Source organism: Plasmodium gallinaceum, assembly GCF_900005855.1.
Source record: "Plasmodium gallinaceum strain 8A genome assembly, contig: PGAL8A_v1_98, whole genome shotgun sequence".
NCBI classification, from domain to species: Eukaryota; Apicomplexa; class Aconoidasida; order Haemosporida; family Plasmodiidae; genus Plasmodium; species Plasmodium gallinaceum.
In genome coordinates this window covers 601,329-615,629 of record NW_021628265.1, presented here as the reverse complement: position 1 = coordinate 615,629, position 14,301 = coordinate 601,329, and the positions used below count along the sequence as shown (strand labels likewise).

Sequence of the window (14,301 nt, the reverse complement as noted above, 5' to 3'; positions counted from 1 at the left end):
AAAAAAAAAAAAAAAAATTAAAAAGTACATTTATCGAAAAATATATACAAAAAAAAAAATTTTAATATATTTGAAAAAAATTGCAATTATCTATTGTGTTAAAAATGAACATTAAAAAAAAATACAAAATAAAATCATAATTGTATATTAACAAAAAAAAAAAAAATAAAAAATAAAAAAAAAATTAAAATTAAAAATTTTATTATATAAACTGATAAATATATACACAAATATTCTTTGAAAAAGATAATAAGATAAAATATAATATTATGTAATAATAGCAAAAAATACGAAAAAAAGAAAGAAATGAATTTATTAATTTTTTAAATGCTTATTTTAGATTTAACAATATTAATATCTGAAAAACCGAAAAGATATATTAATTCTTTTACTTCATTTACTACATAATTATAATTTAAAATTTTCTCTGCTTGAATTTTTGAATTTTTGCATTTATTTGTTCTTAACATATTGTATTGTGTCATAATATTTTTTTTAACACATTCACAAATAGATAAAATAATAGCATAAGAAAAATCATCATAATTTAATTTCTTTTTATTTTTCATAGAGGAATTTAAAATTTGCTTAACTACATTATTATCAAAAAAGTGAGGTATTAAACCAAATTCCCTTAAAATTCTTATAAAAATACTAATAGATATATATTTATTATCAGTAGAATTTTGATATGATTCTGTTTCTACATCTGTATCTTCTTTCTTTTCTTTATCTAGATCCATGTCTTCTTTTGTTTCGCTCTTTTTTATTTCATTTGTTTTCTTTTTATTGTTTATTTCCCTTTTGTCACATGTTTTATTCTGATTCATAGATAATTTAGAGTAGTATTCAAAAAGCAAAGGAAAAGTTTTTGAAAAATTTTTATGTTTAACAATTAAAGGTAATTCATTATTAAAATAATTTTCTAATTCTAATAAGTTTATATGATCATCAGCAGAGGTATTATTTTGTGTTGTTTCTTCTATTACATCATTTAGTTCAATTAAGTTTAGTTTAAAATTTTGAAAGTTATCCAGATTGCATAATTTATCATAAAAGTGAATGAAATGATATTTAATGAAATGATGAAATGATGATAGTCTAGAAGGATGATTTATTGTCAAATATAATTTAGAATTTTCATTATTTTCAACAACAAGTTGTGCCAAAACATATAATAAATTTAAATAAGATAACTCTCTTATAAATGCTATAAATAAATATTTAGGAATAACTCTTAATAAACCATATGGATTATATAAATTTTTAAAAGAACTGTGTTCTATTGAGAATTTTTCAAATAACCATAAAACATTGTCTAAATCATTTATAAAATATTTATTGCATTTTAAATCATTTATAAGAGAAAAATAGGCATTATAAGTTAAATAGGAATCGTTCAAATCATTATAAGATAGAAAATTTTCTTCTTGTAATTCAATTTTTTTTAGATTATCTACATTATCTACATTTTTTATTTCTTGCATTTTTTTAAATTCTAGATCTCTTATTTTGCTATTTTTTCTAAAACTACAACTATAATAATTAAATGTTTCTTCTAAAGCTATTTTTAATCTTGGACAGTTTTTTAAAGTATTTGGAATAGTTGTGTAAATATCATATGTAGAAGAATTCTTCCAACTTTTTCTAACTAAACTTACAATTTTTTTGTCAATGATATTGTCATCATTGGTTTCCTTTCTAGATTCAATTAATGAACTCAAAAATCCAGTTTTGTATGATAAATAGTCATTTGTTTGAACTTCTTTATTCGTTTTAACTATGCATAATTTGGAAATTTTTTCTAAATCCACCTTTTTATCATCATATTTTTTTAAAGAATTTTTAATTTTATCTACTTTCTCAATTTTTTCATTCATGATTTTCTCATATTTATTCAATAAAGCTTCTTTTCGTTTTAAGTTTGATTCAATATTACCTAAATATAATTCTTCACACATATATTCACAACATTTATCAAAATCATTTGCTAATTCGTTTTTTTTTAGTTTTCTGAGTTCATAAGCTATACCTTTATATACTTTTATTAAATTTTCTAAACTATTGAACTTTGCATTTCCAATCTTATTGCAATATTTTATAATATTATTTGTTTGATAAGCAAACATCTTATTGTATTCCTCCTCTAGTATTTTCTTGAATTGAGTTAATATATTATTTTGTAATAAGTCATTTTCGTATTGTTTGAAATTAACAAAATATTTATATTTTTTTAAATAAATAAGATGGTGTAAAATAATGTTACTTAAAGAATATGCTAAATTCATTCCTAAATCATATTTATTATTTAAATTAGAAAGTTTCTCTCTATGAGTGTACATGTATAACCATTTATTTAAAAAATCCGTATTTTCATCATCTGTGTTATTAGTTATTAATTTGTAGTTTATATTATGACACAAATTACTTCCTATTTTATATTTTATATCATTTTCATATTTATTTGATATATTATTTTTACCATAATTTAATATATCATCCCCTGTTTTGTCATTGTTTAAAAAAGTTTTATTATTTAAATCATTTTCATGCACATACATATTTTTTTCTTCATTTAAATTACTTTTATAAAAATTTTTATATTTCTTAATATTTTTCCATGATAACTTATTGATAGGTAGCTTATTTTCAATAAAAGCTCCCTTTTTTAATTCCGAAATATTCAAAGGAATTTTAAAAAAGAAATTTTCATTTTCAATATTATTATCATGTATTATATTTGGTAGTAGATTTTTAAAGGAAGGAATGTCTTCTACGTCTACCATATTATTATAAAATTCACATAAATTATCAATACAAGCTTGATAATTTTTTGAATCTAATAAATATTCAAAATTTTTTAAAAGCAAACCAGAATAAGTAAACTGGTCATATAAATTATAAAGCTCTATTATGTTGTGAATGTTCATAATTATTGGTTTTAGTGGAGAACCAAATATTTCTACTTCATTTACATAAACATTAATCTCACAATATATAGGTAAATCACTGAATCTTTTTTCAAATTCTTTGATTATATAATTATCATAATATTTATTTTCTTGAAATAAAAATTCATTATAAAAGTTTAATATTTCTTCCTTTTTAATATCTCCAAAATTTTTTTTTTTTTCTTTTTTAACGTAACTAATATATTCAATTGTGTAACTACCGTCATTATTATCTATAACATTTTTTATATAAGCACCATTTTTCCCTATAACCTTAATATTTTCATTACCTATACTTACTCTTTCTCCATATTGATCACATAAAACAACAGTAAAGTTATTAATAACTTCTATATTTCTTAAAAAGTTTTTATATTTTTCATTATTAATTTTATCTAATTTTATTATATTTCCATTTATTTCATCATAATATTCCGGATTACTAAATATTAAATTTTCTTTATGAACATAATTCTTTCTTTCAGACAAGATATCCTCATGTACATTACTTGTGGTTTTTTGGTTTTCCTCACTATTCATATTTATATGTGAATTTTCTTCATCTTTATCGATAGAAAAGGGGTGAATATTATTACTATTATTTATTTCATTATTTTTGTGTTCTATTTCGTTAAAAACATTTTGTTTTCCCTCGTGTTTTTTTTCATTACAGTTATTTGATATTTCCTTTTTCTCTTCCTGTTCATTTAAAATTATTTGTTTTTCTTCCTTGTTATTTGGATAAGAATAATTTGATTGATATGAATTATTTTTATTAACAAACTTTTCCTTATTATCTGAAGCTAATACTATTTTGTTTTCAAATTTCATTTTTATCCTTTCAAATTCATCAATTTTTTCTTGAAGCAATTTTGATTGTATATTACTATTGTAACTTATATTATTTGTGTTATCACAATTATTTACATTTAAAAAATTCGATTTTTCATTATAAGAAAAATTCTCTATATTTATAATGGGAGTACCTAAACACCTAGTAGCCCCTTCACCTAGTATTTTAGAAGATTTAGGATCAGTGGTAGAATGAAAAATATTTATTTCATATGGAGAACCTATGATATTGATCCCGTCACAATATATGTATAAAAATTTTTTTCCTACTTTACTGACTTTATATAAAATATTATATACTCCATTTTTTAAATCTTCTATTTTATAATCTACTGTTTCATGAATATCATAGAATAACTTAAAACAGAAATGCTCAGAACCCATTAATTTTTTATTACATTTATAGCAATTTACAGTACTCTTATTTACTTCATTATTTTTATATGGATAAATATCATATTCGGATTTTAAAAATCCAAATGGCTCAACTTGTAATCTTATATTAACAAACTCACCACAATAAATGTTTTTCTTTTTATAATTTTTTGTATATACATTAAAAGAAAGCCATTTATTTATTTCCCCTCCTTTTAAACCAGGTCCTTCTGCTATAGCAAAATCAATTATGTCATTTTTTATTAAAGGCAAATAATTATTATTCTTTTTTGAGTTACTTTTTTCTTTTATATCTAAAAGCATATTTTCATTATTTTTCTTTTCTCTTTCACTTTTTCTAGAACTTTCTAACGTTTTTTTTTCATTCTCTATGACTGGTAAAAAGAAATCGTTTTTAAAAAAATCCAGAGTATTACATTTACTTTCATTAAACATATTTCCATTTGCAAAATCATCAAAAAATAAAAAAAATATATTCTCTTTATTAAATTTGGGAGCTGAATATGATAAATGAATATAATTATCTATGTTACATTTCATTTTTTCCTTATAATATAATCTATAATTACTATAAGATAATAATTTACTGTTTTTAGGATGCTTATAAAAAGATAATTCAATATAAGGACTAAATTTCTCTTGAAGAAAATTATATGCCTTATGTTTATAATCCTCATGAACTTTTAGTTTTTTTTTAATTTTAACACCATCATTAAAAGGAGTTTTATCATTTATTAAAATCTTCTCAGCTAATTCTAAAAGAGGAATATCATTATGAAATAGTATGATATTTAAATGAGGATATATATTATGATTATATGGTAATATAACGCAACTATTGAAATTTAATTTCAAATTTACTATATTATCTTTTTTATTCATTTTATATTTTAGATCATTTTCATTGTGTGTAAGAAAATAATAATCCAATTCAATGTCTTTTTTTGTATTTAACTCCATAATTCTACTTTTTCTTAATTTTATTTTTTCAATGTTCTCCATAGTATCTCCTTCTTCATCCCAATAAATTATTAAATAAAAATTATTCAAATGAACAAAATTTTTTAGGATACTTAAATTTAAAGTTATTCTTGATATATAATGAACAAATACAATTAAATGGGAACATACAATTTCATTAAATAGAAATAATTTTTTTTCTTTCTTTTTTGATAGTTCTAATTTACTAAAAATAGTCTTAAATAACTCGTTTCTTAATATATTTTCTTCTTCTTCATCATAAATTTTATTAAGATTTTTTTCTATATAATTAAATATTCTGTTGAAATAAATATTACTTTCTTTATTTTCCAACCTAGAAGAATTTGTTTCTTTTTCCGTATCTTTGTTAATATTTAGATATTTCTCATTTATATCATTATCAGAAATATTGTCTTTTTTTGTATTTTTATTTATTTTTTCGTAATTTAGAATTCTGTTTATCATTTTATTCACATTACTTGAATCACTTTTTATATCATCAGTTTTATTATTAAGAATATTAGGAATAGAGATATTTGTTTTATTTTTTACATTAATTAGTAGTTTAATTTTACCAATGGGTATTAATTCATTTTCATATTCATTAATTAAATGAAACAGGTCTACTTTTTTATTTATTTTGAAGGCATCTAAATAATTATTTAAAATAGTTCTAATAGTATTATGGGAATATACATTATAACTATTATAATTATTTTTAATGTTTACTAAATTCCAATTACTTTTTTTTTCTAAAACATGTTCATCTTCTATACTAATTGGAATAATAGATGAACCTAAAATTTTAAGGTAATCTTTATAATCTTTTTCTTGAATTATTTTTTTATTACCTATTATTCTCATTTTATCCTCAATTTCACTTCTGATTTCTTTAATTAATTCTTCTTCACCCATATCTTCATTATGTATTTTATTATTTTTTATATGTATTTCATTTATATCTAACGTTTTTTTATTATTTATGTCTTCATGAATTGTATGCGAATTATCTTCCATTTTATGGGATAACGAATCATCTTTAAAATTTACTTTACGATATTTTTTAGAAATTTTCTTGGAATAATAGTTTTCAAATTCTTTTAAATTAACTCCCACAATAGAAATAAAAACATATATTATATCATTATATATAATATTTAAGTATTCATTTTTTCTATTTTTTAAATTAATGTATTGATTAATATTTATACCAACATCAACACTATTTATTTTAACATTTTTTTTAGGTAAATACTCAACTGAACTTAAAAATGTACATCTATTTTTAAGTTCAGGAAGCCAATTTATTCCTTGAAATAAACTAAAAGTCTCCATTGGATCTTCATATGCAAAATATGATACACAAAAAACATTTTCATAAAAATTAGAATTATTTAAAATATTATAAAGTTTTATTTGACCTATATATATGTTTATTAAATTATCTTTATCTTCAAATATACTAGAATCATCAGAATTTGATGAGAACAATGAAAGTGTAGATGTAGAAGATTTTTGTTCCGAAAAATTTCTGTTAAAATCATCTAAAAACTCATCCGATTTAAAGAAATTCACATTGATCTTCTCACTGAAACTTTCATGTGTATTATCGGTAGATTTATTTTCATAAGATTTTCTATTTAAAATTTCATCAAAGGCATTCACTATTTCTTTATAAATATTTTCATTTATATTTAAATTTTCTATTACTTTTTTATATGTATTTTCGTTTGAATCACCTAATATATTGTCTTCTGTTAATTTATTCAGATGTTCATGGGAATTTTTAACTATTTCTTCTTCATATTTTTTGCAAAAATTCTCATTAGAATTCTTAATTATTTTTTTTTCATTTAATTGTCTGTAGTATTCATCATTCATATTTTTATATAATTTTTCGTATGATTTTTCATCTATATTTTTTGTTTCTTTTTTATTATCATTTAAGGTCAACTTTTTTTCTAAGCTTTTACTGTTATTTTCGTTCATTTTTTTAATTTTTAAGTTATCATATATGAGTGCATACTTTCATATATATAAAGCTTGGTATATTTATTATATTACTTTATCTTTTTAATAAACCAAAATAATTTTTAACTTATTAAATGAAGTTACTATTTTTTTATATTTTCTTACCTTTTTGTCAATATCACTTAATGTTATTCTTTTTACTTATGAATAAAGAGTCATTAAAATTAAAATTTTAAAAAAATAAAAATTTTAAATTAATAATTCATGTAAAAAACATTATTAAAACCATTAATAAGTAAAATTTTAAAACATATTAACAAAAAGAAAAAAAGCTAAAAATTAATTGTGAAATTTTTTTTTTCCTTTTTTAAATAAATATACAGTTTTGTCTTAATAGAAATTATACAAATATAGGTTAATATAATCTAAGTAAAAAAAAATGTTGTTAAAGTTACACAAAAAAAATTAAAATAAAACATTAACCAAATAATATAATAATTGAAAGTATAACAATATATATAAAGAATAAAACAAAAGAATAACAAAAAAAATTTCTTTTCATATATATATTTTTTAGATAAATAAATATAAAAAAAAAAAAAAAGTATTAACAGTATCTTTATTATATTTAAGATTTATTCTTTAAATTTAATAGAATGTTCTGAATAATTTTATACATAAAAAATATTTAAAGTAATTTTTTATAGAGACCATATTATTAATTTTAAAATAAATATATTTAACAAAAAAACAAATAAAACTAAAAAATAAATTACCTAAAAAAAAAAATTGTTATTTAAATATTTTTATTTAAACACCTAATTTTATGAAATTTTAAAAATATGTTCCTGTATGAAAATACGAAATTAAGTTTTATTTATTTATTTTTTTTATTTTTTTTTTTTTGATAAAAATACATTTTTTTGTTATACAACTTTTTTTTTTTATATATTCTTAAAATTATCAAATTAAAAAAAATAAAATAAAAAAGATTTAAGTAAAAAAAATGTAAATTTTTCTAATATTTTCATTTATTTTTCAAAAAAAAAGGGAATAAATATGTATAATAAGAATTTAAAAAAGAAATTTTGAATGTGCATTTAAAGATAATAGATAATTTATTAAAATAAAAATAAAAATAATAAGGATATTCTGCACTTCTTATATGAATACTCTTATTATTAATAATTACTCCAATATAAAAAAAAATAAAAAATTAAAAAAAAATAAAAAAATAGTTCTACATTTAATTTCATTTTATGGCGATATGTAATGTAAGCTATATTTCATGTGTACATTAAATTTAATAAGAATTAAAATTTATTTGAAAAATTTAAACTATTATATTTACATATATTTTAACACTTATGTTTATATTATATATCTTTTACTAAAATAATAGATTTTTCTTGTATTCTCAATTTAAAAAAAAGAAAAAAAACAAAAATGAAGAAATTTGTTTGAAAATAAAATAAATACTCTTTTTATGTTTATATAAGTGAATAACTGGAAGGATTAATTTTTTTTTTTTTTATAAATTATAAATATATATTCACATTTTTTTTTTGTAACTTTTCATAATTAAAAAACTAAGAAAATGTTAAAAAAATATTTTTTGTACAATATTATTTTTTTGTCTCATTTAATTAAATGTTTTTCTAATAACCAAGTTAATTTCTTAAATCAAAATTCATTAATTGCAAATGTCAAAAATAACAAACCTTTAAAGGTAATAAAAAAGAAAAGGAAAAAAAAAAAAAAAACATTCATATTTCTATATATCCATCTATCTTTATATATATATATTCATTTTTATATATGTGTATATATTTATTTAAATATACCTATATATATATATATATATATATATATATATATATAGAACAAGTTGAGTTGTAAAAAAATGCAAGTTACACTAAAATATATTTTAGTAATATATTACATATTCTTAAGGAAAAAAAAAATAAGAAATGTAAAGTAAAAATAAAATAAAATATCTTTTTTTTTTCTTTTAAGGTATCTATAATTGGAAGTGGAAATTGGGGAACAGTAATTTCTAAAATTATCGGTGCAAACGCAAAAAAATTAAAAAATTTTTATCCAATTGTAAAAAAAAAAAAAAAAAAAAAAAAATAAAATAAAATAAAATAAAATAAATAAATAACGCAACAACAATATATATATTTTTACGAGGAAAACATAAAAATAAAAAAAAAATTTTATATATTTAAATGTAATATAAATTAACTTAGGTTAAAATGTATGTTAAAGAAGAAATAATAGACAACGAAAAATTAAGTGATATCATAAATAAAAAAAAAGAAAATGTAAAATATATGAAAGGAATGAAAATACCAGATAACATTGTGGCTGTTTCTGACTTAAATGAAGCAACAGAGGAAGCTGACTTACTAGTTTTTGTTTTACCTCACCAATATTTAAATGTAATTAAGAAAATATAAAATAAAAATAGAACTTAAATTCTATTTTAAAGATATTTATTTTTTTAAATTGATATATGGCGTAATGTATTCTTAATAAAAAACATTTCATTTTATTTTTTCTTTTGTATTATTTTTTTTTAACATTTTTTTCTTTAATGAAGAATGTATTAAATGAAATAAAAAAAAATAATAATCTTAAGAAGGATGCAAAAGCAATAAGTTTAATGAAAGGAATAAAAATAGACAATTGGAAACCCGAATTATTATCAAATATAATTCAAAAAGAATTAAATATTGAGTGTTCAGCTTTATCTGGATCAAATATTGCTAAAGTAAATTGTCATGTTTTTATATATATAATTATATTTATATTTTAGGATAAATTTAATTATTATATCGTTTATAATATATATAACATATGAATTCTTCTTATAATATTATATAAAAATTTGTTGTACATTTATTTTAAAAATTATTGTTAAGATAACTTAAAAATATATACTAAAAATAAATATATGAAAAAAATTAATTACAACAATTTAATAGGAAATTTCTGAAGAATATTTTAGCGAAAGTACAATTGGTTTTGAAAATAGAGAAACAGTTGAAATATGGCAGAACTTATTTGATACAAATTATTTTAAGATAAATTGCATACAAGATAAAGCTGGAGTGGAAGTATTTTTTTTTTTTTTTTTTTGTTTTCTTTTTTTAATAAAATTATAAACTTACTTTTTTTTTTTTTTTTTAAACTATAGATATGTGGTGCCTTAAAAAATGTTGTAGCTATGGGTGTAGGATTTTGTGATGGATTGACAAACAGCTTTAATACAAAATCTGCTATTATAAGGATTGGATTAGAAGAAATTAAAAAATTTGCTAAAATTTTTTTCCCAAATGTTTTAGATGTAAAAATATATAAATTATATATATATATAAAATTAAATGAAGAATAAATATAATATTAATTCATATATCTACTTTTTTTTTTTTTTTATATACTAATTTTTAAAAGGAAACATTTTTAGATAGTTGTGGATTAGCTGATCTTATAACAACTTGCCTTGGTGGAAGAAATCTAAAATGTGCAAAAGAATTTGCAATTAGAAAAGGAAAAACAACATGGGAGAAAATTGAAGAAGAATTATTAAATGGACAAAAACTTCAAGTATTTACTTTAAAATAAAAATAATTGTAAACTAAAATATTTTTCTACATTATAATATTTTTTATTACCAGTTAAGATTATTTTTAAATATGATAATTATATAAAATAAATTTTTTTACTATAGGGAATACACACAGTTAAAGAGGTTTATAGTGTATTAGAATATCATAATTTAAAAAAAGATTTCCCGTTGTTTTGCACTATTTATGAAATATCATTTGAAAATAGGGATCCTTCGGATGTTATCCAAGTTTTTGCAACAAAAAAATTAAGACATATTAAATTTAAAAAATAAATAAATAAAAGATAAAGAAAAAAAAAAAAAAAAAGAAAGAAAAATGTATACTTTCCATTAAAAAAAAAAAAAAAAAAAGAAGGAAAAAAAGAAGGATGAAAACATAAAATTGTTTTCTTAATTTTTGTATTATTATTTCAAAATTTTCTATTTCATTTCACTCATTTTGAGCTTTTGAAAAATGAATTGATTCTCTCAAATAAGCATGTTGTAAAGCTTGGTCTGGTGTATATCTTTTTGATGGATCTAGCATTAAACATTTTTCTAATAAATCTCCTAATTGTTTTATTTTCTTTTTTAAAAATTGCATTTTAGGACTATTTCCTATAAAATTAAAATATTTTTTAATTTTTCTATTTTTTTTCTTATTGATAATGACATTATATATTCATCATTAAAAAATCTTTACTGTTTTGTTTTTTTATTTATATGTATAAATATTTAATGAAAATCACTATAATTATTAATATTCACTTTATCATTTTATTTTATTCTTTTTTTTTTTTTTTTTTTAATAAAATTATATAAAAAATTTTAGAAAAATAAAATACATTTTTTAATTTTTTATTTTATATTTTTTGAAAAATTTACCTTTCAGCCAGTACTGGTGTTCTAATAAATCACATGTTATATTTTTAGTAGGTCTCAAATCCGATATTACCCTTACTATTTCTTTTTTAGTATAAGAATCTCTATCGACATATATAAAATCTAAATTTTCATTAAAATGCTGAGAATAAAATTGTCCACCTTTGATCATTTTATGTGAAAACTTTCCTTTGTATTCCATCATTAATTTTATCATATGATTATTTGATTTCCCCTAAAAAAGTAATAATAATAAAAATAATAATAGCATATAAACATATTTATTTTATGTATATAAATATAAAAGAAAATATTATTAAAAATGTTACTAGAAGAATATGTACAAACAATCATTATTTTTTTTTTTTTTTTTTTTTTTTTTTTTTATTCATACAGGAAATAAAATTTTTCCTGTAGCTAGCTCAAAGATTGTAGCTGCTGCAGCCCATACATCAATTTGTGCATCATAACGAAAACCTAAAATAATTTCTGGTGCTCTATAAAATCTACTAACTAAATAAGAAGTAATTTCATTTTCTGATATATCACTAGCACTTCCTAAATCGCACACCTTTAAAGCATTAAATTTTTCATTAATTAATATATTATCGGGCTTTACTGTTAAAGAAATAATATATATATTTATGTAGAGAAAAAGGATGAAAATATTTAAAATTTTTTTATATTAAAATTATTAATTATTTTTATATTATAAAAATACTTACAGTCAGCGTGCATTATTTTACATTTACGCATATGTCTTAAAGCTATAAATAATTGTTTTGTATAACAGTGTACAGCTGTTGCATTTAAACCATATCCATTACCATATCTAAAAAAAAAAAAGAATGATTACATTTATTTAAACAAAATTAAACTCGCTTTCTATCACTCATATTTATTTAATTATTTTATTATTTTTATTTATTTATTTTTTTTTTTTTTTTACTTTTTTAGAGCTATTCTTAAATTTCCCCACATCCATTCAAAAACTAAGCATAAATGATTTTTATATTTAATACTTCGTAATAAACGAACAATATGCCTCTTATTATCTTTATCATATTGATTTAATTTTTTCAAAATTGAAATTTCCTTTTCTGCTGCTTTTTTCATCATATCGTTATCTCTAATAACTTTAATGGCTACAGGCATCTTATTAACCATATCATAGCATTTTAACACATTAGAAAAAACACCTTTCCCAACTAATTCACACACAACGCTATATCTATTATCAATTACTTCACCAACAATTGCCTTTAAAAAAAGAGAAAAATACGTTATATATAAAATGAGAATAAGTTTTAGCAAAAATATAAATAAATACAAACCTTATAATATCCTTCTGAATCATTCCAGTTATCTGATAAATTTGCATTGTTTGTTGAATAATAATCAGTTATTAAAGTACTTTCTATTTTTCTCTTTTTATTTGATTGAACACTTGAAAACATATCCACTTCGTCATTTTCATTATCTTCTTCTTCAATACTATCGCTTTTATTATTAATTAAATTAATTTCCTTATTTTTATTTATAAATGAAGTATCATCATTGTTCTAAGAATAAAAATTACAATATATATAATGTTTAATAATTTTTTTTATATTTAATTTTAATATGTAACATATATTTATAATAAAGTTATAAATTAAATGATAATTTTTCTTTTATTTACACTTATTAGCAAAACAAATAATTTTTATTTTATTTTTTTAATTTTCTATTGAAATAATTACCATTTTTCTTCTTTCATGCAATTCTTTTTGTTTGATTATAAATACTCTAATTTTAGCTTTTTCTTCATCTATCTTTTTTTTTAAATCACTATATAAATCATTGGATTCTTTTACTAACTCATTTTTTTCCTTTGTTGGTTTCTCTTCTATTACTTCATGATCAGATGATAAAGATGAACATGTTTCTTCAATTACTTCATTATTGGGACCAAATATACACGCTACTTGTCTATTATAAAAAGATTTATTACACAAAAGATTTAAACGAATATTTTCATAAGTATTTTATATAATAAAAAGATGTAATACACAGATAATTAATAAGAATATCATTTACAGTTCTTAATAAATTTTTTAAAAATGTAAATAATAACATAATAAGATTTTAATCATATATATAAAGTATAAGTAATTAAATATACATAAGTCAAAATATATGAGAAAAATTAAAAATATATAAATATTATAATTACTTTTGTTCCATTTCTTCTAATGTTGATATTTCATTTAATACCACCATTGGATCCTTTTTATTATCTCTTTTTTCCTTTTCTAAATCAGAAGATATTATTATATCATTTTGACTGTTATTTGAGATATCATTTATATTTTCTTCATTTTTTTCTTTATTGTCTCTAATATTTTCTCCATCTGCTTTTTCATTATTTGAATTATTATTATTATCAACTAAATTTTTTAACCTCTCTTTTATTGCTTCTCTTTGTCTTCTTCTCTCCTCTAAAAATTTATCTTCATTTTCTTCTGTTTTTAATATTTTAAATTCACTGTCACTATTTGATGCTGAAAATGATAATAAATGTTAGTAATATAATATTTAAAATATTTTAAAAATATTTATATATATACTTTTTTAAAAATAATTACACACACTATTAACAAAAAAAAAAAAAAA

General features: G+C 18.8%; 3 protein-coding genes across 3 annotated transcripts in view; 1 reads left to right on the top strand and 2 right to left on the bottom strand.

Moving 5' to 3' along the window:
* Positions 1-323: 323 nt before the first annotated feature.
* Positions 324-7,169, bottom strand: PGAL8A_00341700 (conserved Plasmodium protein, unknown function; the record flags this gene model as incomplete). The annotated part of the gene is made up of 1 exon (XM_028672453.1): positions 324-7,169. One exon carries the CDS (start codon positions 7,167-7,169, stop codon positions 324-326), a length of 6,846 nt encoding a protein of 2,281 aa, XP_028529004.1.
* Positions 7,170-8,748: 1,579 nt separating this feature from the next.
* G3PDH (glycerol-3-phosphate dehydrogenase, putative) lies at positions 8,749-11,058 on the top strand (the record flags this gene model as incomplete). The annotated part of the gene is made up of 8 exons (XM_028672452.1): positions 8,749-8,880; positions 9,168-9,257; positions 9,404-9,595; positions 9,757-9,927; positions 10,142-10,273; positions 10,354-10,503; positions 10,611-10,763; positions 10,888-11,058. The coding sequence occupies 8 exons, from the start codon at positions 8,749-8,751 to the stop codon at positions 11,056-11,058; spliced, it is 1,191 nt and encodes a 396-aa protein (XP_028529003.1).
* Positions 11,059-11,215: 157 nt separating this feature from the next.
* Positions 11,216-14,301, bottom strand: part of CLK3 (serine/threonine protein kinase, putative) — a gene marked incomplete at both ends in the record, with an annotated part of 3,420 nt that continues 334 nt past the window's right edge. Inside the window, 8 exons of the mRNA XM_028672451.1 lie at positions 11,216-11,382; positions 11,650-11,881; positions 12,041-12,264; positions 12,372-12,478; positions 12,596-12,906; positions 12,981-13,208; positions 13,389-13,617; positions 13,862-14,189. Of these exons, the coding sequence (XP_028529002.1) occupies positions 11,216-11,382; positions 11,650-11,881; positions 12,041-12,264; positions 12,372-12,478; positions 12,596-12,906; positions 12,981-13,208; positions 13,389-13,617; positions 13,862-14,189 (1,826 nt within the window). The remainder of the gene's footprint in view (positions 11,383-11,649; positions 11,882-12,040; positions 12,265-12,371; positions 12,479-12,595; positions 12,907-12,980; positions 13,209-13,388; positions 13,618-13,861; positions 14,190-14,301) is intronic.